Source organism: Agelaius phoeniceus, chromosome 13 (genome assembly GCF_051311805.1).
Source record: "Agelaius phoeniceus isolate bAgePho1 chromosome 13, bAgePho1.hap1, whole genome shotgun sequence".
Taxonomy (NCBI): Eukaryota; Metazoa; Chordata; class Aves; order Passeriformes; family Icteridae; genus Agelaius; species Agelaius phoeniceus.
The window spans coordinates 9,742,660-9,770,262 of record NC_135277.1 but is presented as its reverse complement, the minus strand read 5'-3'; the positions used below and the strand labels follow the sequence as shown (position 1 = coordinate 9,770,262).

Below are 27,603 nucleotides of genomic sequence, written 5' to 3'. Positions count from 1 at the left end.
TCCCTGCCTCTCTAACCTGGCATAAATGAGTTTAACATAAGCAAGGGACTACACACTACTGAGGTCAATGGAGTTTCCTCATCATTTCAGCGAACCCAAATACTGATCCAGAACACAAAGTTCTCTGGAGCTGACTTTTCCACAGATTCTTGTACAGACACTGTATTTGTACACAGACACAGAATTCTCCAAGTCAGAATAACATCCATTTATATCTACCCTGTAAAATGGAAATAGCTATGTCAGGAACCAAGGCTGTGAAGAATCAAGAACTGCCAGCCAGCAGCTTCAAAAACATGAGATGAACAGACTCAGCACATATCAGATCTCAGTCCCTTCCCTTGAACACCAAAACCACCACCAGCTGGACATAATCTGCCCCCCTGAGCTATGCTGAGGACTAAACTGAAGCTGCTGACCTTAAAATCTCAAGAGTCCCTGAGCTCAGAGTACCAACTCAGCCTGTGTTCAGGCACACTCCTGTCGCAGCCCTGATTTGAGGGGCCCCAGACTGCAGGGACAGCCAGGTGCCATTCTCTGCCTGCCCCTCCCAGGCTCTCCCCTTCCCTGGCAGACAGATGGCCTGGCCAAACTTTGGAGGGAGCTGGTGAGAGACTCCTGTGGATTTCAGCGGGAGCTGGAGGAAAGCCAAGGTGAATTTCCTCTGCAACAACACCATTCCCTGCCACCGAGCTTCTCAGGCTCAGCTTATCACCATGGTTTCTAAAGGACTGCTGGTACCAGAAAGTGAACACCCTCCAAAATTACTGCCTTCCTGTAACACAAGCTTCATCACACGTTCTCCTCTGTTTATCTCCTTCATTCCTTGCCCTCACATCAGGTTTTGCCTTTTACTCCCCAAATAAAGCCACTTGTTGGCCAATGGACATTGGCACTGCTGGCAGCAGAAGGGAGGAGAGCAAGGCAGGCTTCCCTGAGCTCTTAGATGTCAGTGAATAATAAAAACATCATGTATAGCTGCCCTCAGCAATACAGCCCTAAACATCTTTCTGTGAATATAGCACAGGGGGAACAGAGTTTTGTTCAAGAGACCAATCTCCTTAAAATGAGGTTACTCCATTGCCTGATCCAGGCTTGGAAACTTGCCTTTTCCAAACTTCCTGGGGCTTGGCTCAAAGCTCACCTGGAGAATTATGGATGGATCCCAGCTGCAGGGGACTAAATTACCCCACTAGCCCCAGAGGAAGCAGCAAAAAGAAGACATCTCATGTCAGCCAAAAGAAAGGTGTGCTGTGAGCTAGTTCACCATTAACCTGTATCACACACACGGCTGTACAGCTTTCTGCAATAATTTCTAACACTCAGAGGCCTGGTTGTCATTTTGATATGATTTATAAAACAGAACAAAACCACAATTTTAATGCTAGAGGGCATTTAGATCAGTTGAGTTTTAATCCAACAGATAATATAAATATCAGCTTCAGCAGTGAAGAGATTTACAGGTCTAATCCAAACTGGATACTTGTCACACACCTCATAACAGAAATTGTTATGAATAGATAAGGAAATACATAGATAGTAAAGAAATGAAAATCATAAAAGAATTTAGGCACAGATGAAACAACTATCCAACATCTTTTTAAATCAGCTAATACTAAAACCTCAAGCATCCTTATAACTGTAAATTTAACTTGGGCTGCTGAAACTGAGGTCATAGTGAGCCAGACCACAGCGATAAGATGAGTAGGTACAGCCCACTAACATCAGAGACACTTCCTTGATTGTGTCAGCCCTTGGCTTGCAACAGCAAGAGACAAAGCAGGAGGTATTTTCAGACAGATTTCTACAGCTGGAAATGTGTTACATTGTGGTTTTCAAATAGCTGAAGTTTAAACTTTGAGAGGACTGAGGTAACAGCGATCAGATACGCTGGGTAGAAGAAAGAAGTGATTTGGGAAAAGATCCATTCCCTTTAAAGTAGACATTAGTCCAGTGAGATTCTTAACAGTGCCTTGACCAAAATACAGTGGTTTTCAGTCAGCAGCAACTTTCACATTGACTTTTATGGACACTGGAGCAGATTTTTTTTTTCCGGTGACTTTTTTACAAGGTTGTTTTCATGTTCCTTGTATTACAGGCATTAGGTTTTTCTAAAAACATGTAAATTGTAAAACTTGACACTACCTTGCTGCCTAGTGAGTTGAACTAAACCAACAGTTTAAATAGCTCAGCTCACAGCTAATAAGCAATTTAAATAGCTTTGCTTTGCTAAGCTCAAGTAGCTGTATCAGGTTTCATAGCACGATCAGTCACTGCCAAATCCATAGGCAGCATTTAAATGAATCATTAGCAATGGTCACCCCCAGGAAAAAGAAAAAAAGGAAAGTAAAAGAAAAAATATTTTAAGAGCTAAGAATCAAGTCATTGCCATAATTTCTATGAGTACATCCCCCATATGTGACACCAAAATGTGCCCAGGAAGCAAATCCCACTCAAATGCCTGGGCCAAAATATATTCATCCAAGTAAGAATGACTGAGCTCTGTGTTCTGACCACATCCTGCTTGAGTACAGAGGTGCCCATTCCACAAAAGGACAAGCTGGAGCATGCAGAGGTGAAGGATTTGCAGCACAGATGGAACCGGAAGAAAACTGGGAGGCTGCTCCTGTGTCATGTGTGCTCAGCAATGCTATCACAGCTGCAGTAATGCTATCACAAATGCACCTCCAAGTTCTCTGGATCAGAAAGGTCAATGGCAAGATAGTTATGTGAGACACGGAGAAAATGCATATTCCCCAAACACCTTGTCTGAACTCTGTTCAGAGTGCAAGAGAAGGTACAACCCACGCTGCAACCTGGGGAACGAATGACACTGGGAGCTTGAGCTCACGTGCACCAGTGTAAGGCTGAAGTGACTGAGACACACATGAAATCAGGGTACTGAACTGGGCTAGTGAACGTGCCTGCTCCCTCTGCAAGTCTGCATGTTCTGACACTGCATGCAGCAGCACAGGCAGGAGCACAACCAGAGCTCTCAGGAGCCTTTGCAGCCGAAGTCCTTCTCAGCTTGAGCAGCTCCGGAGGCAGAGCAGGACCACACCGAGCCCAGAACTCCACCTGGCTGACAGCAAGGGTGGAGAGCACTGGGACCCTCCACTCATCTCTCCAAGCCACAGCTAAACTGATCTACCAGTATGGAAACGGTAAAAAATGACAGCAACTGAAACATTTGCCTTTAGAGACACCCAGGCAGAGTGACAGAGACAAGTTTCCATGGATGGATGTTTCTGATCATCCTGGACTCTGCAGGGCAGTGCTGCTCCAAACAGGTTTCAATACTTCTTCCTCCAACCCCAAGGACAGTTTCTCTTTTATTTTCCAGTGAAACTTTGCATAATTAAGAAGCAGATGAGCCCCTGTAATCCTGAAGAGAAACGTGGGGAGATACTCAGATCCTATTTCTCCCTCTGCCCCTGTACTTCTATTCAGTACTCCTGGGTATCAAATTCGGACACGTGCATGTGATTTTAATTCATTATTTATCCATATAGCCTCGAATTGTACCACTTTGACAACAATTAACAATTCCATAGTGGGAATTTGGACATTTGAAAGCAGCAGAGGAAGCTCAGAAACTGGAGAATGATTCCTTGCCACATGGTGGTGAGGAGAGGCAAGGAAAAGGTGTAAGAGAACATAATAGGATAAAAATAAAGTAAATTAAATGTGTGGGTTTGGAATCCCCCAAGACATTCTGGTCGAGAGGATCTCAAACCTATATATAGTTCAAGCCAAAGGCACAACCTTAACCCTGTTCTCTGATATTTAGTTCACAAATAGCCCTAATGACAGCATTTGGCTTTTGTCCCCTCATATAAGTTAGAGGCTAGCAAAAATGCAGGACTAATTTTTGGTAAGACCAAGCTGAATTCTCCAAGAGGCCACCACACGTGGTCAGAGACTTCTGGCATGTTAAAAAAATTTAAAAGGGAAAAATATTAGGGTCCACCTGGCACAATTCAGGCAAGTTTACCGTGTGCCTCCAGCAGCCAGAGCTCTCGCAGAAGCAGCGCGTGAAACATCTGACAATGAACTCGCGGCACATCCCGCAGCTGACCGGGCAGGGACCGGCCCCGGCCCCGCTCCGCCACATCCCGAGCTGCTCCCGCTCCTTCCAGCGGGGATTTCGCCGCCGGTGCTCTGCCTCCGCGGCGTGCCCGCTCCGCCGGCGGCTCCCGAGCGGGCGGCAATGATTAATTACGTTATAAAATGATTAATTACGTTATCAAACGCAGCCGTTCAGGACAGCGCTCCCGGGGCGGCCGCGCTCTCCCCGCTCCGCACCTGCGGCGGGGCCGGGGCGGGAGGCGGCGCCCACGCGGGGCCGGGACGCGGAACCCACGCGGGGCCGGGCCCGGCGGACTCACCCCATGTCTCGGCACCTCTCGGCGGCGGCGGCACCCCCGGGCGGCTCCCCGCGCTCGGCGGCCAGCGGCGGCCGCGTCCCCACTTCGCACATGCGGCCGCCCCGGGCCCGGCTGGCTGCGGCTGCACGGCGGCTGCACGGCGGCGAGAGCCGTCCTGCTCCTCCTCCCGCCGCCTCCCTCCCCCCTTACATAACCTCCCTCCCGGGCGGCGGCGGCACCGAGCAGCTCCCGCGGCTCCCGCCGCCCTGCCAGGCGGCAGCGCGGGGGCGGCGGCCGGGGCGGGGCGGTGGGCGCGCCCCGGGCCCCTCCGCTCCCGCCCCGGGCCCGGCCGCCGGCGGGGGGCGGGATGTGCCCCGGTGGCAGCGCCGGGAGGATCGGGGGTGCGGGGTCTCGTCCTCACGGTGCCCTCGCCGGGGGGCGGCCACCCGCCGCACGGGGACGAGGCGGCGAGAAAACTTCGGGTGAAGTTGTGGGGTGTCCCCACGCGGCCCCGCCCGCGGCCGGGGAGCCTCAGCGGCGAGAGGGGCGAGCCCACCCCGGGGACCGGCTGTCCCGCACCGGCTGTCCCGCACCGGGATCCCCCCGCCAGCCCCGGCTCCGCGGCGCGCTCCGAGCGCGGGTCCCGGGATGCGCTTCCCGCTGGAGGCGATGCCACGCCGAGGGATGCCCGGTGAAACGCGAGCGGGCCATTCTCTCCCCCTGACACGCCCTCCCCGCGGTCCGAATCCGCCTTCCCCGGGCCGTGAGTGCGAGCAGCGGGGCCGGCTCAGCCCCGTTTGGCCGCTGGCCCCGGCAGAGCCAGCCCCGCAGCCAGGAGCATCCCCCTGCTCTGCCCACAAATGTCAATCCCGTCGGGAGGGCTGAGTCTCCTCTGCTCTTCTCAGCTGCAAGTCTATGCCATATAGGGTCCCAAAATTTTGTAGGTTTCGTGAAATTAAGAGGGACGATTCCTAACCAGGGAAGGAAACATTGGATTCGTGTGGAAGAGACGTGTAATGGCTACCCAAGCACGAGGGTGACACTGGCATCTGACCGGCAGTCACAGGACACAAATCCATAGCACAGCCGTGGACCTGCTCGTTCGGGTGTTCACAGGACTGTGTACACAAACACAGTTACTCTTTCGTGGAGAAGATACGCCCAATTCACACATAAGACAGGCTTTTAACTTCACCCACACAAAGTTATAATTAATACTCTGCCATCAAGAGTGATTATTTTCATCTTTTTTTTTTTTAATCTCACATTGATTTATCCTTTCTTTCCAAGGAAGTTTAGAAGTTGTGGGAAAGGCTTTATGTTAGCTTGCTTTTACTTCATGTCTAATTACGTTATAAATATAATACTAGAGACACTGGGGGTGTCCCTAGGGTGTACCTTGGGACATCATGGGAGTCTTGAAAGGAAAACTTAGCCAGCAACCAAACACCTTCCAGCTATGGACAGTGGAACCCCTTTTCTGACAGACAACTATTTCCTGATGTCTGGAACACCAAAATGGAATTTCAGTCCCATACACCCAAAGTCCATGTCACTGAGGGGAAAAAGGATCAGGGTGAATGACACAGACATTGTCACAAGGCTGTGAGATGACACCTCCAATGTACCTGCTCTCTTTACCACAATCAGGGTTACTGTGGGTGTTGAAGGAGACTTAACTCCTTACCTAATCACTGATGTAAACGTTCCTATGTCCTGTTCTGCCAGCTGAAGGTGAGGCTCCATTTCCTCTGAAATTGCTGGGGCAAAAGTGACAAACCTTTCATGTTCATGGTGAGCTGCATCCTTGGATTTTGCTTTGATGTGACCATTCCTCTCTTCTAGGGGAAACAGAGGGGTAACGTTTTCTGAGGGTAAAACCAGCAGCCTAGAAATCTTGTGGAAAAAACTCTCACCATCGATCTGAGCATTTTATAACACTGTTTTTACACCATTTACCTCATTTTGTTAAATTACATACTCCATTCATCAGACAGAAGTTGTCTTGGTCCTCTCTAATTAGCTCATTTTGGTGAGTATCCAAAAAGCTGTGTTTTATGAACCAGTGCTGCATGAGACTTACAAGTATCTAATGGAATTGGATCAAAATGGGGTAATGCACTCACTGTGTGTGTCATGATAAGATGAGAATTGGAAATTGGAACTGCAGTTGCCTTAGCATTTTCTAATTTCCTAATCTTTTCCAATCTTGCATTCAAGACTGTGCTTTCATCCCCATTTATAAAAATAAAGCTTAAGTTTATGGAAGCATAATTGCCTGTGAGATTCACATGATACTAAATTTTGTATATAACTTTCGTTCGTAAGATCTTCCTACTTCATTCATGCTCTTTACAGAGCTGTCTTCTATGACATAGAGAGTTTTAGTCCCATTTCTCCAGTACCCTGAGACATTTTCCCTGGCAGACAGCAAGTTAACCCAGTTTTCTGCTCTTATTTGGGAGTATTTGGGATAAGTGCAGTCCCTTCATCTGAAATTCCCACTATTCTTCCAAATGGATGAGATACTCCTCCTTCTGAAGTGTGGCACACAGTTGTGGTCCTCCTTTCTCTGCCAAAAAGAGGATGAAGCCCTGTCCTCACTTCAAGTCAATGGTAAAAGTCCCAGGGATTTGAGTAAGGCCCAAATTTCATACAAACCATTTAACAATATCAATATTGAATTAAGCAATTTTTCTACCCAGTTCCATCTTGAACCTCTCAACTACCACTGTGTCCTAGTTTGTGTATAGTTCCCATTGATTTACATTATTTTTTTGTAATTTAGTATTGCAGTTGTTTAAGGTATTTTCAGTTCTCTGGAAATGAGAACTATAAATATTCTATCACAATTAATCAGTTCTCAAGCCTCATATGTGACATGATCTTTCATTTCCGAGCAGGCTCAGGCACAGGATGTGTAAGGGAGGGTAATTCAGTCCTCATTTAGTATTCACAAGTGTGCCCTTATTGCTGGGGCACGCTTAGGAACACTCAAAATACTGAAGGCACAGGATCCCTTGGTAGGATTCAAGCTGAGGAATAAAAATATCCACATTCTGTAAATGGGTCTAACTTCTTTAGATGAGAAATTTCTCCTATTCCCACAGGCCTCCTAAAGATATAATTTTTTGATTCCTAGATACAGGGTGAATATCCTTTTCAGAAAGCTGATCTAACAATCAGGACTATGTACCCAGCATTTTGAAAAGTACAGAGCTCGCTGGGCTCTTCCTCTCTCTGTGTTTCTGTTCTCTTCTTTTGTTTGGTTCTCACCATTGTTGTCTTCTGCCACTCTATTTTATTTTAGATGTAATTTAATTGCAGAATAAACCTGCTGTTCGGTCTTTTTAAGCTATTATTCCTCAAGGTACTTTTCTCTCTATTTCCCATGGCAGATAGTATTAAATAAAATATTCAGTACTGTGATTTTCTCTTTTTTTTCCAAGTAGACTGATCAAATCTGCATTTTTTTAATCCAGCAGGACTGTGCAATTTCCTCTCTTTGACAAATAACCAACCATTTTCTATCTTTAAATGTTATCCAGGAGTTTAACCAAAATAAGCTTGGGGGAATTCTTGATTTTTACATTTGAAACAGAGAGTTAGTTTTTTTTAATCTCCTGACAAATGGAGAACTAATGTAATTATAATATCATTGGATATAAAATGTTAAAGGTGAAGCAACTGCGAAAAGATTTTAAATAATTTTGTTGAAAACACTCTGATTTGCAGTATTTGTTTTTAAAACCTACTTAATCTGATACCTAAAAAATAATTAGGACAAAAGATCTATTTGCTTAAAATAATAAATGCTCTTGTCCTTTCAATTATAGTGTCAGAGCTCACAATAAACATGAGACCTTCAACAAGTCCTCCAGCAAGACATCTGATTTCTAAGAAAAAATGTTTTCCTCTCCAGTCTCCTCCAGAAATAAGCCAAAATAATAGGATTACTTTCTGTGTCTTTAAAAGCAAAAAATAAAAGGGAGAAAGTAATTTAAAAGCAATTTGTCAATCTACTTTAAAATGGGTTGCATTTATCTTATTATGGGTTGCAGTTCTCTTATTATTTTGTGCAGTTTATTCTTATATTTACTCAGTGCCAGGAAGCACCTGTCTGACTGGAGTCATAGAAGGTTCATGCCCAGTTTCTACTTCACTTTTTAAAGAGTTATCCTGTGAAATATGCAAGTACCAAATCCAAGCAGATGTTTATGTAAATGCAAAGAGCTGTCATTGTCACACTGTGGTATATGTTGCCTTCTCAATAAAGACAAATGCAGCCAACCAAAAATAATTTCAAATAAGATCTTAGAGAGAAAAGACCTGGATGCATAAAGAAAGCCAGCAAAACCAGAACAATGCCCTGCAGTCACCCCAGGACTCCAGGCTGGATGTGAGTACCCAGCAAGGTGCTGAAGGCTACAAAACTGTAGGAGGCTGCTGGAGTATCTGATGCTGACCACTGGCAGAGTCAGAGCATCTGTCAGCATCAATACACAACAGGACAGATCCTCTAAGCTCCTTTGTGCTTTGGTCTGCTGGAAATCCAGCCTGGGACACATCCAGGAGTGCACACTGAATGTTTGTAGAGGTGGTGCCACACTAGGAGCAAACCTTGTTCCCTTATCAGATCTTTTCCTTTGTACTTACCAGGTAAGACAGACAGACAATCCCAATTCTCCTTCTTAATGTTTTCATTGATGTAGGCACTTTGACTGTGTCCACTCCACTGTAAAGGAAATAAGTTTGGTCATCTGACAGCTTTTTTCTGTATGTAGTGGGAGTTGCTGCTGTGCTCTGGAATCATGCTGGTTTGAACTGGTTTGGCAGGGGACAGACTGGGACTCTGCAGGTGATGAGTGCTGCATGTGAGTGTCCTCACAGCTTGTATTTAAATCTATTTACTTGTTCATATGCACAAAAATACTGCTTCTTTGAGCACACATGCATGAGTGAAGATCTTCATAAAGCTGCTCAAAGGCATGTACCGGTCTCACAGATGAGATGGATCCTGACTTGCTCCTCAAAACTGCACCAAATATGTTCAATTTTTCCCTTCCAATATGCAGGGCTTTGCATTTCATATGGCACTTTAGAAGTTATCAGCTTTTTCACTCAAAAATTATTTTGGGGGCTTGCTTTTTAAATCCCCAGAGAAGAAAAAAAGGTTTCATTTCATCTGCAAATACAGATTTTGACTCTGGTTTCCTTCCAGGCTTATATCATAAAATTCCTTTTATTTGCATTTTATAAAATGGGAGTGAGAGCAATCAGGCACCAATTATGCAAACGGGGTAGATTAGTTTGCTTTTAAACTAATTCAGATCAAAATTGTTGGTCCTGGCAGGCCAAATTATACCAGAGAAGGGAGAAGGAAAGAACTGTATGTCTTGTCTGTTAGCAACAGGACCCTCATATTGCAACTTGGCTGTCACAGTGATGGTGACAGCCAAGGCTGCAGCAGAGAAGCAGATAATAGGGAAGGGAAAAGATATTCACATTTTTGGTGAAAAAAGCTTAATTTTCAAACATGCAGAATTGTATGACCATACATTCCAGCAAAACATTTTGCTCACATGTAAATTTCCTTGTAGCTTGGGAGTTTTTAATTCTCAGGCCCTTTCTACCATCTGTAACTCAATCTCTATTTTTTTAAAGAAATTGCAGACATCTGTTTAAATACCCATCTCTTCCATCAGATGAAATTTTGGATTCAAAAATATAAGCTCAAAAATAATACTAAAGTTGGATTTCATTTCCAAGCAACCACAGAGTGGCATTTTCAACACTCCCTTCCCAATCTGCCCACTGTGCTGTGCTGGCTGGGTGGCTCTCCAGGACAGCAGAGGTGTCTGCTGTGGGTCCTCAGCTGGGCAAGGGGGTCCTGCTGCACGGGGGAGAAAGAGATGGGGAGGTGGAAAAGATCCCCCCAGGCCCATGGCAGGAGTCAGGGGAGGGAATCAGAAGGGAATGTGGGATGTTCCTGGAGACTGTAGTGAGAAATGTGGTTTTATCTTTTGTCAGCCTGTCCTTCTCCAAGTCATCCTGTTTGCCCCCTGCCCTTCTCCCAGGGTCTGTGAGTGCCAGCAGGCAGGTCTGTATCCCCCATTACCCCCAAGGGTCACTCATCACTGTGTCCCCATTGTCTCTCTCTCTATAGAGAAAGAGAGGCAGGGGCCAGACATTTCAGAGTATTTTAGTTTCCCAGAACTGCTGCCTTGGCTGCTTGTGGGAGTTTGTACCTCAGGCTGGTGCAAAATACCTCATTCTTTGTGTTTCTGTTGGACTCACTCATTGGTGGACTTTAACCTGCAATCAGCTCCTTGCTTGCCCGACTGGAAAGGGAAGATATTTCCTGGGCACAGCAGAGGTCTGATTCATTTCCAGCAATGCCCAAAGCTTTTGTATTTCCCTGTGGGCTGAGCTGTGGGGATTCTTTGCCTGGATGAATTCTTCAAGGACTGAGCAGCACTGACAGTGCCAGGTGGGAGCAAAGCCACTCAGGATTTCAAGCCTATTTACAAACCTGATGGTTGAGGCGGAGTGGTGATACCCCAAAAAACTCACCTGAGTTCTGAAAGACACAAGGGGCACCGCAGCACAAGGTTTTTCTCCTCCAGTTGTAAAAAACACCTTGACTTAGAGAAGTCAGACCTGGCTCAGAGACTGAAGTTGGCAGAGCCCAGGACATCAGCTATGGGTGTTTTTCACAAACAGGGATCATTTTCATCTGTGAAGAAAACTGTTTGTCACCACAAAAGCTGTATTTTGCACCATTCTCTGAAAAAAGTGTTGAGCTTTTCACCTTGCAGACTATCCTATGGAAAGCAATTGAGATGCATTTAAGAAGTAGGACAATGTCCAAAATGCATTAAAAAAGAAAAACATTAAAACCAAACCAAACATACCCCCAAACCCACAAACAAATAAACAAACCCTACCAGCCTTAATTTATATCACTTTCAAATAAAGTTTAAGAAAAATTAAAGACCTTGACTTATACCAGTCTTTTTGTCTAAGTCTTGCTAAACTACAATAATTAATCAATAATAAAAGTGAAGCCAGAGGGCCACAAATCATGATGGTTTTACTACACTAAAAACTTGGATCTCAAAAAGTAAAAATAGCTATTTGAATAGAATAGCAAGATTACAGCTTCCACAAAGAAAGATACCAGGAATACCTTGATGAAAAAGTGGATTTTAAAGGCCTCAATTGGGTTGCAAGTTGAGCTGGGTATCTCCTTGGATAGTTCAAGGAGTGTTTCTGCATTCACCCAATATTACTTTGTCCTGCAACAATACCTGGATGACAAAATACATAAATGCTACCAATCAGTTAAAGAAACATAATTGGTTTTTTCCTTCTTCAGTTCAGTATTTTTCTTCTCGGAAAATATCTACTGCCAACACTCTTAAATTCAACCTTGCAAAATTCTACATATCAGAAGTTATAAAGTTCTTGTATCTAATGGTAAGCACAGATTCCACTTTTCCTGGGAAATGTCATGGTCCTTGGGGGGATGCATAAAATCCATACTCTTTGAAAAATCAGAGCAAAACTTTATTCAATGCAAATATTTTTTAAAAACCCCAAACATTTTAGAGACAGTTTGCAGCTCAAGCACCCAGAGGAGCACTCTCTAGATCCAAGTCCTTTCCTGGGTTTAGAATAAAAAGGCTGGCAGGCAGCAGCAGCCATGGGTAATGTTAAACCAAGGTTTTCATCCTCAGTTCACTTTGGGCTTTGGGGCCAGGGGAGGGGTCACTGTGCACCACCATGGGACATGACACCAAGCAATCCAGTTTAACACCACAGGACCTGAGCAAAGGGGAGCAGAACACCTACAACTTCCAGAAAAGTTTTTAACTGTGTTTTGTTTAAATTTAGTCTTTAGCCAACAGAGAAATATTAATATACACAAATCAAAACCTTTTCTACATACTTGAGAAAATGAAGTCAACACTACATAGTATGGATGACACATATCCTCTATTTTTCATTTACTGTTTCTTTGCAGAAGAGCACATGATTTATGCTGTGAATGTACCAACGTTGACCTAAGTTTAATTTGATCATTTTTGTGCAGGAATAGGCTAATCTTCATCCATACTCACCTTCATTTATTACTGTTCTGCTTCTCTGACTGAATATTCTCTCTATGTCCATCTGGTGAGTACCCCTTTCCCAAAATAGTTTATGACCACTCTTCCCTATATTTGCATGAGAGATGTACTATTATTATATTTGCATGGAAGCAGTTAGGTGATCCTCCAAAAAGGTTTTTCAGTGATATCATTTGTCCAGCTTGTAAATGGATTTACAGTTCTAAATGTGACATCATAAGTGGTATGTGACAGAACATCTAAGCAAGAAATATTTTGCTGTCTCCTAGGAATCTAGCCAGAATTGCTCTTTTTTAGATCATGTTTGTTTGCCCAAAATAAACTTGGTCATAGAGAAAAACCTGCAGCTATTGTTGTTCAGTATTCAATGTTTTTCCAATATTAAAGCTGAACTGTAGCTGGATTTAAGAACATGGCTTTTGAGATACAATTCCACAGCATAAGCTGTTCTGGGAAAGAGCAGGAGCCAGCCCTGGAAGCACAACAAAGCATGTTCTGAATGCACAGGACATGCAAAGCCACAAATGCCAGCCAGCTCCACTTGCTTAAAGCCACATTCAACACACCAGAATTTCCTCGAGCACAATAACACCTGCTGTGACAAGGAACTAAACTCTTGAGGAAACAGCTGTTAAAATGCATTTTTGTCTCCAGCTAAAGGAATTCTCACTACACAGACACCTTCAACAAGGTGGTGCTTTGCATTTTCCTTTGTTTTTACATGCAGGCATCCCAAAGCAATAGTATCCAAACAGAAGCCAGCCCTGGCCTCCACGATACCCATGGAAAGAAACCCTTCTTTTTTGGTCATAATTGATTAATCCTCATTCCATTCCTCTGGCACAAGGAGGGATACACAGAGATCCCTTCACACATCAGTGCAGCATGGTGTTTCTGGAAAATATCAGCTGTTCCAAAACAGAGGAGCCCAGCATGCAGTTTGAAACAGGATGCAACAGCCAACACTATCTTCATCTGGAACAATACAGGAAATGCTGAGTGGCATCACTTAAAATAGATTTTGGCCAGCATACAGGGATTAAGAGACTTAATAATCAAAAGGTGCTCTGGGACCTTAAATAACCATAAATAGTCAGGACTTTGTACTGGTGTCTCACTGGAAGAGCAGCAGCACACTCACTGTGGTGGTTCCTCATGCCATGGGAGCACCTTGTTTCCTTGCTGGATCATCTGCAGCTTTCAACAGGGCCAACAGGGCTCCCATGTCCCACAGAGAGCCACCACAAAGTCCTGACCCCATGGAATGCAAAATCACAACAGTACTTGGAACCAGTGGAACAAGGATTTCACTCCCTGGAAATAGTGTGTGAGATCTGGCAGCAACATTTCCCATTTGATAGCAACCGTGAGATCTTTGATATCTTATATAACTGCTATCCTTAAATAAATCCTATATCTAGTTCATCATTTTTTTCCCTGATTTAATTAGAATCGTGCCTAGTTCTTCAGGTTGGTGAAGTCTTATCTTGCAATATGCTGCAGATGCTACTGCTTGGAGATTAATGTTTGCTTTTTAATTAAAGTTTTTACTTGAGAGGTTTGTGATATCCCCATACTACCATTTAAGACCAAGAAAATAACTGTGTATTATTCTTAAAATGGGCAGCCATAGCATAATAAGAAACAATCATATTCAGCACATCACCACGATCTACTATGTGCTTTTCATTTATATGTGAGATTTTCTTAGCTTGTTTTTAATGAGCCTCCATCAGAAGCTCCATCAGAACTATGAATTTTCTGTGATAATATCTCTATATTTTTTTAAGTTTAGACTGTTGAGTAGTCAGCAAGATCTGCACTAGTTCCCCACCAGCATCAGAAAGTTCAGCTGAGCACTGCCATGCTAAGCAGCTGATTGCCTCCACAGCAGGTGGAGTGGGGAAAGGGAAGAAACAGCTACAACTCAAGAAAGTGGGAAAGGGAGACCTGATATGGGGAGGGCGAGCAGGCCCACAGGAACAACAGCACTGTGGAAATGTTCCAGGAGAGGAAACTGCTGCAGGAGGCTGGGGCAAAGATGAGAGAAGGAATTACAGCAGAACTAAGGGAGGCAAGGATGCTGTGCCTTGACATCTGAGGCAGAGGGGTGTCCCAGGAGGGGGTGCAGAGAGGTTGCAGCCAATACATAATCTCCTGAAAGATTAGGAACCCTTGTTTGCTGGAAAGAATGATCTCAAGTCCTAATTTAGTAACAGGAGGGAGAGTTGTTACTGCTCTGAGCAGTGTTGGCCCAGACCCCCAGAAAAGCACCAAGCCCCACACAGCACAGACATCAACTGAAGAGACAGTGCCTTGTCAAAAAGTTTCCAGGTTGTGTGGAAGGAGGAGGGCAAGGCACAATGCAGGGATGCACAGAGGAGTGCTCCCAACAGGGAACAGACTGCTCAGCCCAGCTTTGCAAAATCCTACAGGCTTCTCTGCAGCTCAGCTAACTCACTTACACCTTATTTCACTGTAGCACAGTGTGGACTCAATGCTGATTGGTATGTCTGGAAAATTCTGATTTGCAACTTTTAAAAGCAGTTACTTAACACTAAAAAGACACTCTCAATTTGAGTTAGTACAAAGCTGGTCTGTAGTTCAGCCCTTGCATTTTCTAATGGCCCTTAAGAGGAGCTGAAAAGAACATTCAGGAACTCTCCTTTCAAGAGCAAGAAGGGTGACCAATTCCTGTACTACCAGCTTCTTGGTGAAGCCATCTGGGAAGAGCCATGTTTAGTAAATGATGGAGGGAGCATTACTTAGACCCGTTCCACTGACCTCAGCCTTGAGAGGGAGCAAGACCCTGAAATGCTGTTTTATTTCAGTGCCTTTAGCAGAACCTGAACCCGTGCTCAACCCTGCACACAGACAGGACAGGCAGGAGCGGGGGCTTCATGGCTCATCTATGCTTTCAAACCTGGGCCTTGAAGTGAGCACTGGAGCCTCGGGGCAATGCTCCAGTGTCCACAGAATGTCACCCTTCTGAGAAGGGAGACTGGGAGTAAAACAGGAGACCTAGGTATCCTCTTTAGAGCTTGAATATTTGACTGTATCCGAGGCAACTGATTGGAGTGCAACAGGCACACTGCATCAAGTGTCCAGCCCAGGAGAAACACTACACCTTTGCTGAAAGGCACAACCACTCCCCCCTGCTAGATCATGGCTTTGCAAGGATCTGAGTTTCTGATTTAAACACAGCAGCAATTGCTACCAGATGTGCATGTCGGGGCCCTGAACACACTGACAGCCCTTAATTGGTGTGACCAGCCCTGGGCCCCCCTGCCCCTGGCATGGGGGCCCTCAGTCCCTGCCCAGCCCTGCTGTGCCTGCTCATCTGGGAGTGACCCATGTGCTGACCTGAATTTCTGCCTTGCCTTGGACTTGCCTCCTCCCTGTGAACTTGTCTGCCCTGCTGAGCTCTGTGAGCTGCCAAGCCTGGCCAGCCCTGCTCGAGGGCTGTGGGATGGGCTCCTACTCTGCCAGCCTTGTCCCTCCTGTTCCTCTCTGCTCCCTGACAGCAAAGAGAAAATGCTCTCAATTCCCCTTCCCAACTCGGATTTGTATTTGACTTACAAGTTGGTGTTTCCATACTGCAGAGGATTTGAATGTTTTAGACTGGATATGGACAAACGAAATGAGACAAAACTGAAATTAAATATCCAACTGTAAAAGAAAATTGAGTAGGAATAAAATCTAGTGCTAGAAACTTCTGCAAGTACCTTCTTTATATTTTGCAACTGTCTTAACAATAGGTAATCCATGGTAGCACTGATTCACACATCCCCACTTGCAGAATTACTTGACATCTAAAAAGCTTCGAGTTGGAGTTGAGTTGGAGTTGAGACAGCGTGATGATCATGATGAGTTTGATATCTGAGCGTTTGGCTACTCCACTTTCAAGCAGTTCCACAGAAGCACATTTAAAGTGCCTGAATATTCCTCCCACTTTTTCCTCTTCTTTTTTTCTTTTTTCTTTCCAATTTGTACAGTACCTACATCTAGGAAATGACATAACCTGTGCACCAGATGTGCTGTGTAAAACTTCTGCCTGCCCCCCAGCCCCAGCATGAGTGCCCCACGGGGTATAACCCACCTCCACCCCAAATGAGGAACATATGGAGCACCATGAATGGCAGCAGCAAGACTTCACTTTGAACTACATTCCTCCCATCAAAGAGTCCTCTGTCTTGCCTTCTTCTCCATTCCTCTGGGTAATCACAAGGAAAGAACTGAACATTTGGAAAAGCCTCCTGGGGACAAATTCATTGCTAGTGTAACTCTGCTGAAGTTAATGGTGTTGCACCTTGGATTAAAATGGCACCGTAATATTAAAAACCAGAGACAGCATACTACCCTGTAATTACTGTCTAAGAGAGAAAAAAATAATAAAAATGATTCATTCTTATAGACCCCAAAGGGCATAGCTGGCTTAGTCAGTTTAAAAGGTGAAAATAAAAGAAGGCAGCTAGAATGTAGTGATTTTAAATTTGTATATATGTTTATAAATATGGATAAATGACAGTCAGATTTTAAGAGCAATACACTAGAAATATAATTTAATGCGACTGTGATTTTCAAAAGACAGACAACAGAAGTAGCTCTTAGGGAAAATTAAAGGCCTTCTTTCATACTGGCATAAATTAGGAAGCAAGCACTCTTGTAAACTTAATGCAGAGGAATTGGGCCCCACAGCACCAAAATTGTTATTCTGTAACACAATCAAGCACCAAGAGTTGCATTTCCCCCTTTTTTTTGAAAAAGGACAATGTTATTTTTTTTAGCCAGTTAACATTTAAAGGTCATTGTTATGGGAAGGAAACATTTCTTGTATTAAGTTTAGTGAAGTCGTTAGAAATGTGCAGTCTGTTCCTTTATGGACTTCACTTTTCAACACCATATGGAGGTGTGTGAAAGACACTCAAGCTCAGTGATACTGTACAGTATAACAGCAAAGGCAAAGCAGAGCTCTGACAGAAGAGCTGCATGGGCTTCAGAGGCATTTGTCAGCAGCAGCTGTTGTATTTCCGTCTTTCTTGTTATTTAAGTGAGGTTCATCTAGGCAATAATCCTTTCCAGACAAAGGAATAAAATGCCATGATGAGAACTCATCATCTGAACACAGGTCCTAGAGAAAGAGCACAACCCCCAGTATTTGTGCAGACTGGCTAAGCAGGATCTCTGCTTACCTCTCTCCCAGTGCGGTGAATGATGGAGCCAACACCTGGCGCTCGTTATTGCTCAGCTGTCCCCTGGTGGTGTGACAGCCTCTGTGCCCACAGAAACACAGCTTTCCTTCACGGCTAATCAATAACAAGGCTGCCACACATGCCCTTTGTACCTGCTGGGGCCAGAACACAAAGTCTTGCTCTCCCTAGCTGTGCCAGACATCACCATTTCCTAGAATAAATTACCTGGGGAAATCAGGTTTCCTTGTACAAACAAACCAGGCTTTCAGTTACACAGTAACTGAGACATTCAAAAATAACGGGGGAGAGGGAAATCGGCTGACAGGAAACCACTGAGGAGTTTCAGCAAGCTAAGAAAAAAATCAGGGTTTTGAAGACAAATTTTCACCAAAATATTTTCTGAAATGTTACTTTGTTATTAAAAATCCCCAGCAGGATCCATAACCATCTATGGAAGCTTCGCTGCTTATTTGTTTATAGACAAATATTCCCTCAATCAGACAGGCCCCAATTACAAGTGCTGTTAGTTTCTTAGTTGATTTCTCAAAGTAGATATTAACACTAGAGAAAAAGAATTCCTACTGTTTAGACATAGAAATCCCCCCCCCGCAAAAAAAAAAAATTAGTTCTCCTTTTCCCTTGCTACTGAGAGAGACACAGGCTGACTTTTCATTAAAAATGTCACAGCTGTCAAGCTCCACTGAGACAGAGCAATGAACACAGTCTTGAAAAAAGAAAATTGCAAAATATATAAGATTTAAAACAAATAAATTTTGAGCAGTGTTTTCCTTTTGCTCCTTGGTACAGCCTGGTTATCCTGTAGAGCAGATCTACCTCTTTACCTAAGAACTGTCTGAAATAAGAAGGGCTAGAAATTAATTTTCAAATGAAAGTTGAGTATAAAGAAAATACATGAGTCCAGAAGCTGGGGATTTAGGAGAAATATCAAGTACAAAGTCCTGTGACAGAACAGCAAGAGTTATCAAGGCTAAATAGTAAAAAAAACCTCCGTCATTTTCTATTGTTTCAAGGCAAACAAGACTTTGCTAGTTGTAGCACATACTCCTTTGTTCAGCCAGGAAGATCCATTCTACAAAAGCTTAATTAATTTCCAATAGGCTACAAGGAAAAAGTTTTAGATAAAATTCAGAAGATAAGACTTTGTCTAACAGCACATTATTTAACATTATGAAATCCACAGGAAAAAAAGCAAACCCTTTGAGGCTTTATCACTCTGCAGTAGACTTCAGAAATGCTGATTATGAGATCGTGTTCACACAAAAACAACACATTAATTACCCAGAGAGCCTTGAAGTGAGCAGAAAGATTGCAAGAGTGGATTATCAATTTCTCTGTCTTGACAACACTTGGAGCTTGACCTTTTAAGCACTCAGGCACCTAGTCTGTAGGTATGTGCTATGTGAGGCATTTAGTGGGTGTTGAAAGTTCTACTCTGTGACAATACTCCTTTCTGAGTGCCTTTATTCCTTTAAAAATCATCTGTCACTTCAGGTTTTATATATGCAGTTTCAATTTCAGAATAACATCTATGAGAAATCTTAGGATATTTCTTGGATCATGATCTCCTTCTTGATATAACCCAAAGCATCCATAGAGACATGCGACAAAAAAGAACTAAAGCAAAAGTATCATGTATAAATATATATTATATATAATTGTGTGCCACTCTGGTTTAGCCATTCCCTACAAGTGTTTTTCTATGCAAAATATGCTGATGAGAGCACCTTTCCAATACTGTAATTTGTGAAATATACTGCTTATAGGATTACAAGGGGCCCATGTCTTCAACAGAACTTATATTTATGCCTAGATTATGTACATGTATGTATGACTTGAGTTTATAATTAAAGGTTTAATATTGTTTGATCTTTTAATGAAAAATGTCACCCATGAAACAGCAGACTAGAGCATCAGAAATAAAGAAGTGTGTACCTTTTATTAAGAATCATCTCCTTAACTTTATGCATGAAATCCTCTGTAGACACACCTGAAACTGCAATATCCAGTGATCAAAATGAAACATGTCTGGAGAAGAAATAAAATCCTACTTACCTCTGCCCATTTCAAAGAGGCAGTCAGTAGGAGAGGGATTATAAGGGGAAAATTTAAGTGAAAATGTGTTATTTTTCAGCCTCAGTGACAATTTGTTTGGCCTAGAACTAGCTGTCCAGGCTAAGGTGTTTGCATTATGCTGTTTGGATTGAGGTCAGCGTCTCCTGTTCTGCAAGTGACAATACAGCCCTGCTGTAGATCTCACAGGAAAGCAGATTGTAATTACTGCTGTTTATATCAAACAAAAGGCACTTATTCGTTCTAATATTTTTGGAGAGTTGGTTACTGCTATTGCTGTGGCTGGGGTATTTTGTTTCAAGTGATCTACCTGATTATTAGTCTCTATGCTTTGCTAGTGCCTGCGAGCAATAGAATCTCTAGCAGAGCTTGTAAAAAACCATTGCTTTCTGAAAGGGTCCATAAAAAACCCCATTTCTAATACACAGCACAAGAGACCGTTTAAAAATCATTGGCTTAAGTGTTGTGGGAATTAGTCAGCACTGCAAAGACATGGGCGCTGTGGGAACAAGGCAAACTGGGACCAGGGACACGACACCACTTCTGCTGCGGGAAGGTGTTGATGCCCCCAGCCCAAACCGCACCCGTATTAAAGGTGACAAGGCTGAAGTTCTGAGGCTCCCACACAACTTCACCTGGATGAGGGGTGACAAGACTGACCGCCACCTGCAGCACTGGGTGAACGTGTTGCTGGTGCAGGCGCCAGCACAGAATTATTTTGGTTTACACCGAGTTATTTGCCTGCCAAAAAGCTTCACGTCATCTTACCTTCCTCACGTAGCAGTCAACACATCCCGAAGCTTTTTTAAAGCAGAAATACACTTAAATGGCATTATAGACTTAAATGGCATATTATATGTCTTCAATGTGAAGATTTTTGGCAGGCACAGACGCCATGCTGACTTCACCTTTTTCATTTGCACCTTTCGGTGAAAACCCAAACATTTCAGGCGTCACCTCCTTAAAACCCGCGTGGCAGCGAAGGACAGCGCCACACAAACCTCAGTCAATCAATCAATCAATCAATCAATACTGCTCCTGCCAACGCGCTTGGTCTGCAACCCTGACCGCAGGGAACCGCTGCTTCCACCCCTGCCCGCCACGCCTGTCCCGGTGTCCCGTGTCCCGCCCCGGTGTGTCCCGTGGCCCGCCCCGGTGTGTCTCATGGCCCGCCCCGATGTGCCCCGTGGCCCGCCCCGGTGTGCCCGTCCAGCCCCGGTGTGCCCCGTGGCCCGCCCCGGTGTGCCCCGTGGCCCGCCCCGGTGTGCCCCGTGGCCCTCCCCGGTGTGTCCCGTGGCCCGCCCCGGTGTGTCTCATGGCCCGCCCCGATGTGCCCCGTGGCCCGCCCCGGTGTGCCCGTCCAGCCCCGGTGTGCCCCGTGGCCCGCCCCGGTGTGTCCCGTGGCCCGCCCCGGCGCGGGAAGCGGCGGGGCCCGGCCCGGAAGAGGCGGGATCGCGGCGGCGGCTCCGGCGGCTGAGTTGCGGTGAGGGGCGGCGGTGCTGATGCGGGGGAGGGAGGGAGGCTGTGAGGGAGGAGGGAGCGGGAGTGACCCCGCTTCCTCCCTCAGCTCGGTCCGGCCCGCTGTGAGGGGACGGGGCTCCGGCGGAGCCGCCCTGGGGCAGCCAGCCCCCTCCGTCTCTCCCCGCTTGGCCTTGGGTGCAGGAGGGTGCCGGGAGTCCCCGGTACGGGCCCCCGCGGGATGAAGATGATATTAACAGGATAAACTGTTATTTATGGAGGGGAGCACCCCAGCTCCAGGGGAAGCTGTAGCCGCGGCCCCCCAGGGCAGTGCTACCCCCGCCGCCCTCACCCCCACTGCCATAGGCTTGAGGAGCGAAGTTCCTTAGAGATAGTCCGTAATAAAAAACTAACGAGGTTAGCTCGTGGCAGAGGGAAGGAGGATGAGTTATTCCTGCGGGAATATCTCCTTCAGCCGCCTCAGGGAGCTGTGCGCTGTCACTGGCGGGGCGAAGCTGCCCGGGGCTCTGAGGCAGCAGCAGACACCGATGGCTGAGGCCGCTGCAGGGGCACGGGGGCTGCGGGAGCACCGCAGGATTCCCCGAGAACACCCCAGTGACCCGAGACCCAGGCTGGCCTTGGTCATTGAGGGTGTATATTTTGTATATTTTAGCTCATGGGGTCCTGCCAGCAAATCTTTGGGAGGCAGCAGAAGAGCTTATTCTGGGAGTCCAGAGCCAGATAGTGTAAATGCTCTAAATTATGTGGGGCTCGTTAAAATAGCGGGCTTAGAGCCTTTCTGATTTGCTATTAAGAGCAAATTTTGCTGATGGACAGTACCAGGTAACACCAACATGTGAATGGCAAATGCATATATACAAAACTAAGGGAACTAAGGCCTTAAACACAAATCTCATCAGACAGGCATATTATGAGGAAATTTATCATCCTCTTAGGTGCTGACCTTTCCCTGAATCAAGTTATTAACACATAAATTACTGTGAATAAATCTGATTATTTTGCCTGTCTTGCTGGTTATGTGTATCTGTAGGCTTTGCATGATATTCTACCTTAGCAAACTTTTGAAATTGATTGTAGGAATTGTTTTCCTGTCAAAAGTCAGTGTCAGGAGTAGATGGAGAGCATGTTCTGAAGTACTTTTTTCTGTAAGGTATCTATGCTATCTTCCCAAAACCCAACTGTGTTAATCTGAGTTTAACTTTTCCTTGTCCTTCATTTTCACAGCATGGATTTTGGTAGTTATTACAATGAGAGTCTTCATATATTACTAAAGCCACTTTTGTTGTGTTCATGTTCCAAGTTTTCAGAATGGCCTCCTTGGCTGACATGCCCCCAAATTATGAGATGATGTTTGCTCATCGATTCACGTCGGATGATAAAGAATACCAAGAATACCTAAAACGCCCTGCAGACCCCCCTCCTATAGTTGAAGAATGGAGAAACAGATCTGGTGGCAACCAGAGAAACAGAGATCGGTACTGGTTTTTCTTTTTAATCGTGGTCATTTCACAAATACACCTAAATAATTGATTTCAGAAGAAGTATAAGAGTCTGTTCTGTTCATTGAAGTAGTTCCTTGTTACTCTGTAGGTAACTATGTTTAAGGGGAAATATAGTCTTCTCTGAAAGGTAATGAGGTTTTACATTTTCTCTATATTGACTGGCAAAATTTTTGCATTGTATATAAAAGAACTGAATTATTTGCTTTTTAGTAAAGAATGAGCTGGAACCACTGAACCCATTGCCCTGGGGTCAGCCAGAAACATTTTTTCAGAGGGGAAAGATGAGACTTCTGCAAAACTAAGCAGCCTATCTTATGTTGGATGATAACTGGCAGGAAGATGTGCAAAGGAACAAGCTGCTAGTGTGATTATCTGTTACTAGCTGTCCAGAAAGCATTTCATTTGTGAGCTAAATATTTGCTGTATTTTTCAGGATTAGCCTGTAATTCTTTTATTCAGTAGAAGTGACTGTAAAATCAATCATTGAATCTGTCTGGCAAGTACATTGTTACCTGCCAAAGCAAAATACTTTGAATTATTTCTTCAAGATGTAATTGCAGCTTTTTACTGAATTTTGGACAGATTTTTGAGGGACTGAAAAACAACAATTACAGCATATAGTACATTTGGGAATACTAACATCAGCCTTTAATATAAAGTAGTTAAAATCAGTCCAGCCAACAACTGGAAAAACTCCTTAGATAAATATCTAAATAGGATTTGTGTCTTATCTGAAGAAAAGAGGACAACATTGCAACTTTTTCTCACCTTTGAAGTTTGTCATTAAATCAGATTAAAAACAGGTGATAGTTTAAGATGTTCTTAAAAACTTCATGGCTCATTGAACTGATGAACTCTTACACCTACACTATGGTCACAAAGTGAACTTTTTGCAAATGTTGTTTATCTGCACCACACCATTTGCCAACAAAATGACTATGAGGCAGCTTAAGCCTTGACAGGAATTGAGATAGGGCTGAAAAGGCAAAATTGAGTCTGAACAATGGCTAAGTACAACTGATAAAGAAGCAGTGTTTTAGCAGTAGTATGTATTTGAGGGAATATTCAAATTCCAGGACTCAGTGCTGTTAGGTGGCTGTAACTGTACTGAAGCCTGCTTTGCCAAAGCTTTCAGCCTTGAAGCTGCTGGATCACCTGGCTTTGATGCACTATAGATGTGCCCAGGGGTTGATTTTTAGATTTATGGTCTGTTTAAGTTTCTCTTAAAACTTCCAGTAGTTCACCTAATGCCTGGGAATACTTTGTGTTAGGAAACAGACTGTCCAAATGTTGTGTTGGGTAAGAAATTCATGAGTGATCTCAGATGACTGTAGGTATGTTTTCATGAGTTTGTCATATAAACATATAAATATTTGAGTGTATTAACAATTACAGGACAGTTTTCATGAAAACTGCCGAATGTAAGGGTTCATTATAATTCATTTTTTTAGCCTTGATATAATTTATGTCAGACTTTGATCTATCTTCTCATTGCAGGTTTCAAGATGGCAGATACTTTAGAGGGGACAGATACAACTGGCAAGGTGACTACAGATCTAATCAGAGGCCAGATAGAGGCTGGGGTAACAACTACCAGCAGCACAGACAAGGACAATCCTACTCATCCCACTATGGACAGTATGGCTACAACTCCTACAACCCAGGGCCTCGTTACCATCCCTACTGAAATCCTTGGGTTGAAAGTCCAGTGATGCTATGTAACAAATTCAGTTAGATTTTAGTTTTCTTATTTTTTCCACTGTTTTATAGATAACTGAAGAATCAGTGTTACAATGCAGTGCTGTTTTTCTGTAGTTTGAAATGAAAAAGGGAACTCCTTTTATGAATAGTAAAAGCGTATTAAATGGGGTTTGTTTAGAGTCTGTAGATTTTAGATTAAATTTTTAACTCCTTCTTTTGTCTGAATATACATTGTGCACATTTTTTCTTCCATCACTGAGATTTCTCTGTTCTATTTTAGAAACCAAAACAGGTGAGGGAAGGACAGGATAGCTGTGGTTTGTATGCAGCCTGGAGCAGTGGCATATTGCCTTAAGATAGCTCTTTTTGAAACTAACATGCTGTGTCTTTCTGTGGAGAGAATTTTTTAGTTTGGCTTTTGAGAGTGAGAAGCTCAGTTTGGTTTGAATTTCAGATGCCTTAAAACTGAGAAGAGAGATCCTATTACTGAAATATTTTATGGGGGCAGCATAGTGTCTGTTGACTCAATGGTTTCTCAACGCATTTGCAGTGTTCCTCTTAAAATGTGGTCTAAAAGTTGGATAAAAAATAAGTAGTTAAATATGTATCTTCTTGTAGCAGGTCAGTGATATATAAGTTTTACCTGAGAAATAATATCAAACTTAGATTAATCTGCGTCATCTTCAAATAAATTCGGTGTGTGTGTAATAAATTTTGGAATTTCCATTTCAGTAAAGCTGTGAAACTTCAATGCTACTGTAGTTTGTATGAAACACTTTGTGCATGTTCTAGAAAAAAAGAACTATGATCAGTACTGGTCTGTACTTTTTTCTGTATGGGAAAATAGCATAAACAGTGCAGAGTGATTCTCAGTTCTTAGAATTTAAGATGTATGGGGTTTTTTAAGTATTCACACAATAAAAGTATAGTTCACATGTAAGGATGTTTCTGAGTATTCCTGCAACTTACTTTTGAGACATTCAGGACTGCACCTTTGTCTCCTCAGCCAACAGCTGAACAAGGAGCTGCAGTGACAGCTAAGTGCTAACAGTGGACAGCTGTGGGCTTCAGTTAGAAGAATACTCAGCTGCCATCAGAAGGATGAGACACATTGTGATTAATTAGAAGTCTGGAGTGTTAATCCACTGTCCACATTTTGCTCTAATAGGGTCAGAGTTCCGTGTTTCCCCATTTCGGTGATCAGCTCATTTGTATCAAGGGAGCAGTGTGTGTCTTTGTACTTGACATTTTCTTCAGCTGCTGTGCAGAAACAGGGCCCCATCCCTGCTGACTGCTGTAAAAGTCATGGCATTATGTGATAAGGAGTGCAAATTAGTGCATCTTGATTTAAAGACAAAGTACAGAAGTCAAAAGCAGAGTCGCCCAGCTCATCAGATGCTTTTAAGAGTGAAAGGGTGTGTTCACACAGAAACAGTCACAGTGTGTAGCTTTTACATAGGCTGTGGTACACAAGTGTCTTCACCTACCTGCTAAGGATTTGTTTTCTGCTTTTCATATAATGCTGTTAGCTCTGATACAGGACTTAATCTCCTGCTCCCTGAAGTATTTGCCTTGAATTCAGTTAGAAGTCTTTTCACAAGAGGTTTTTTCCTCTAAGGAGCTCTAGTGGATGAAATGCACTCCTTTGAACCCTCATTAATACCGTGGAGCTTTACAAAGGGAGACACAAGATCATGCAAGGTTCTTACATCTGCTCTGTGGAGAGCCTGCAAGTCAGTACCCTTGGTGAAATTCCCATTTAATTCAGAATCGTGTGCAAAGTGCCAAATACCCCTGGCTCCCCCTCCAAGAAGGGAGTGCATCTCTTTCTGCAAAGAGCCTGATACTGCCAGCTATGCCACGGAAGTCAGGCTGTGCCAGGATGTTCTTCTTCCACACCATCTGGAGTAGCAGCTCAGGTTGAAAGGAAACCCAGCAGAAAGAACAGATCTGCTTCATCTGTTGCCTTTCCTTAAGCTCAATAACTATTTTATTATTTTAATTATCTTTCAGCTAGTGAGTAAAGAGTTCTAGCAGGGTTTGGGTGGGAAGGGTGGGAAGATAATTTAGTTTCAACTCCTGCCATGTCTTCCCCTAGACAGATTGCTCAAAGTCCCATCCAACCTGGCCTTGAACCCTTCCAGGGATGGGGCATCCACAGTTTCTCTGGGCAATGCGTGCCAGTTTCTCACCAGCCTTGCAGGAAAGAATTTCTTCCCAGTATCATCCCTCTTTCAGTTTGAAGCCATTCCCCATTGTCCTGTCATGACATGTCTTTGTTAAAGTCTCTCTCCAGCAGCCCCTGGAGGTACTCTAAATTCTCTTAGGAAGAAAAGAGCACCTCTTCTGAGGAGGGTGCTCTAAGGTCTTCCCAAATTCTTTTCCAGCTCTCTCCCTGTCTTCATGACAGCATCATGAATCCCACTTTGCTGGCTGTGCAGCAAAGCATGCCAAAAAAATGCCAGGGGGTGAAGCATTCCAGAAAATGGCAAATCCAATCTTCAGCATTGTGGGTGAACTGTAGCAGCAGGCAGATGAGGATGGTCTAGGTAGAAGTTATGAAACAGAAATCACACATTTCCTGGTCTTGGCTCTCTTATTCTGAGTTCCTTGATTGAGATCAGGAGAGAGACAGGCCAGTGTGACTTCCCAGCTTGTGTTTTTATATTCATGATTCCCATATGCCTTACCAGCAGCTCTCAATTCAACCTTAAGGGTTTTTGTATTATTTACAAAACTTTTCCTTGGAACAATTACAGCAAGAATCTAATTTGGGGAGGTGGAGGGAGGGGAATGCATTGCTAAATACATGTACCAGACAGAAAGACAAATAAAATTCAAAATATAGTACCTAATTTTCCACTTAGATTAATTGTATTTATGATAAAGTCCAGTTAACTGTCTCTGTCAAGCTAAACAAAACCTGTTGAGTATAGTCTGCAATTACAGTTTGTGCATTACAGAGTGTTACAGGTGATAAAACTGAAGCTGGGTAACTTTAATATTTGCAACTTCAAACACCACAGAGATTGTTTGCTTTAACTATGCTGGAGATTGCAGAGTAAACATTAAAATTGAGTGTCTGGAATCTGACTTTAGGAGATCTCTTCCATCTGACATTTGCTCAGACATCATTATT

At 43.9% G+C, this 27,603-nt stretch overlaps 2 protein-coding genes and 2 long non-coding RNA genes across 7 annotated transcripts in view; 1 reads left to right on the top strand and 3 right to left on the bottom strand.

Annotated features, from left to right (window-relative positions):
• HOMER2 (homer scaffold protein 2) overlaps positions 1-4,662 on the bottom strand; it is a 60,440-nt gene extending 55,778 nt beyond the window's left edge. Inside the window, exon 1 of one of the 3 annotated variants that reach the window (XM_077185314.1) lies at positions 4,389-4,662. In XM_077185314.1, coding sequence (XP_077041429.1) covers positions 4,389-4,480 — 92 coding nt within the window. In that variant the 5' untranslated portion in view covers positions 4,481-4,662. The remainder of the gene's footprint in view (positions 1-4,388) is intronic. The other 2 variants (XM_054642361.2, XM_077185315.1) reach the window with 2 other exon arrangements.
• Positions 4,663-6,065: 1,403 nt separating this feature from the next.
• LOC143695146 (uncharacterized) lies at positions 6,066-11,177 on the bottom strand. Its single transcript, XR_013184100.1, has 3 exons — positions 10,941-11,177; positions 9,024-9,102; positions 6,066-6,208 (listed from the first exon to the last, which is right to left on the bottom strand). It is a non-coding gene; the product is annotated as an uncharacterized LOC143695146 (long non-coding RNA).
• Positions 11,178-16,976: 5,799 nt separating this feature from the next.
• On the bottom strand, positions 16,977-20,829 carry LOC143695159 (uncharacterized). Its single transcript, XR_013184124.1, has 2 exons — positions 17,692-20,829; positions 16,977-17,573 (listed from the first exon to the last, which is right to left on the bottom strand). It is a non-coding gene; the product is annotated as an uncharacterized LOC143695159 (long non-coding RNA).
• Positions 20,830-21,140: 311 nt separating this feature from the next.
• Positions 21,141-25,404, top strand: RAMAC (RNA guanine-7 methyltransferase activating subunit). Of its 2 annotated transcripts, XM_054641927.2 has the most exons (3): positions 21,141-21,265; positions 22,562-22,736; positions 24,261-25,404. In XM_054641927.2, exons 2-3 carry the CDS (start codon positions 22,570-22,572, stop codon positions 24,448-24,450), a joined length of 357 nt encoding a protein of 118 aa, XP_054497902.1. In that variant the 5' UTR covers positions 21,141-21,265; positions 22,562-22,569; the 3' UTR covers positions 24,451-25,404. The 2 variants fall into 2 exon arrangements, with proteins under 2 accessions (XP_054497902.1, XP_054497901.1); XM_054641926.2 differs by lacking the exon at positions 21,141-21,265 and having other exon boundaries at positions 22,552-22,736.
• Positions 25,405-27,603: the final 2,199 nt, after the last annotated feature.

Excerpts from the sequence above, each read along its gene's own strand:
- RAMAC (XM_054641926.2), top strand. The coding sequence starts at position 22,552 with ATGTTCCAAGTTTTCAGAATGGCCTCCTTGGCTGACATGCCCCCAAAT. Across the intron at positions 22,737-24,260 it reads AACCAGAGAAACAGAGATCG|GTTTCAAGATGGCAGATACT; the intron begins GTACTGGTTTTT and ends TTCTCATTGCAG.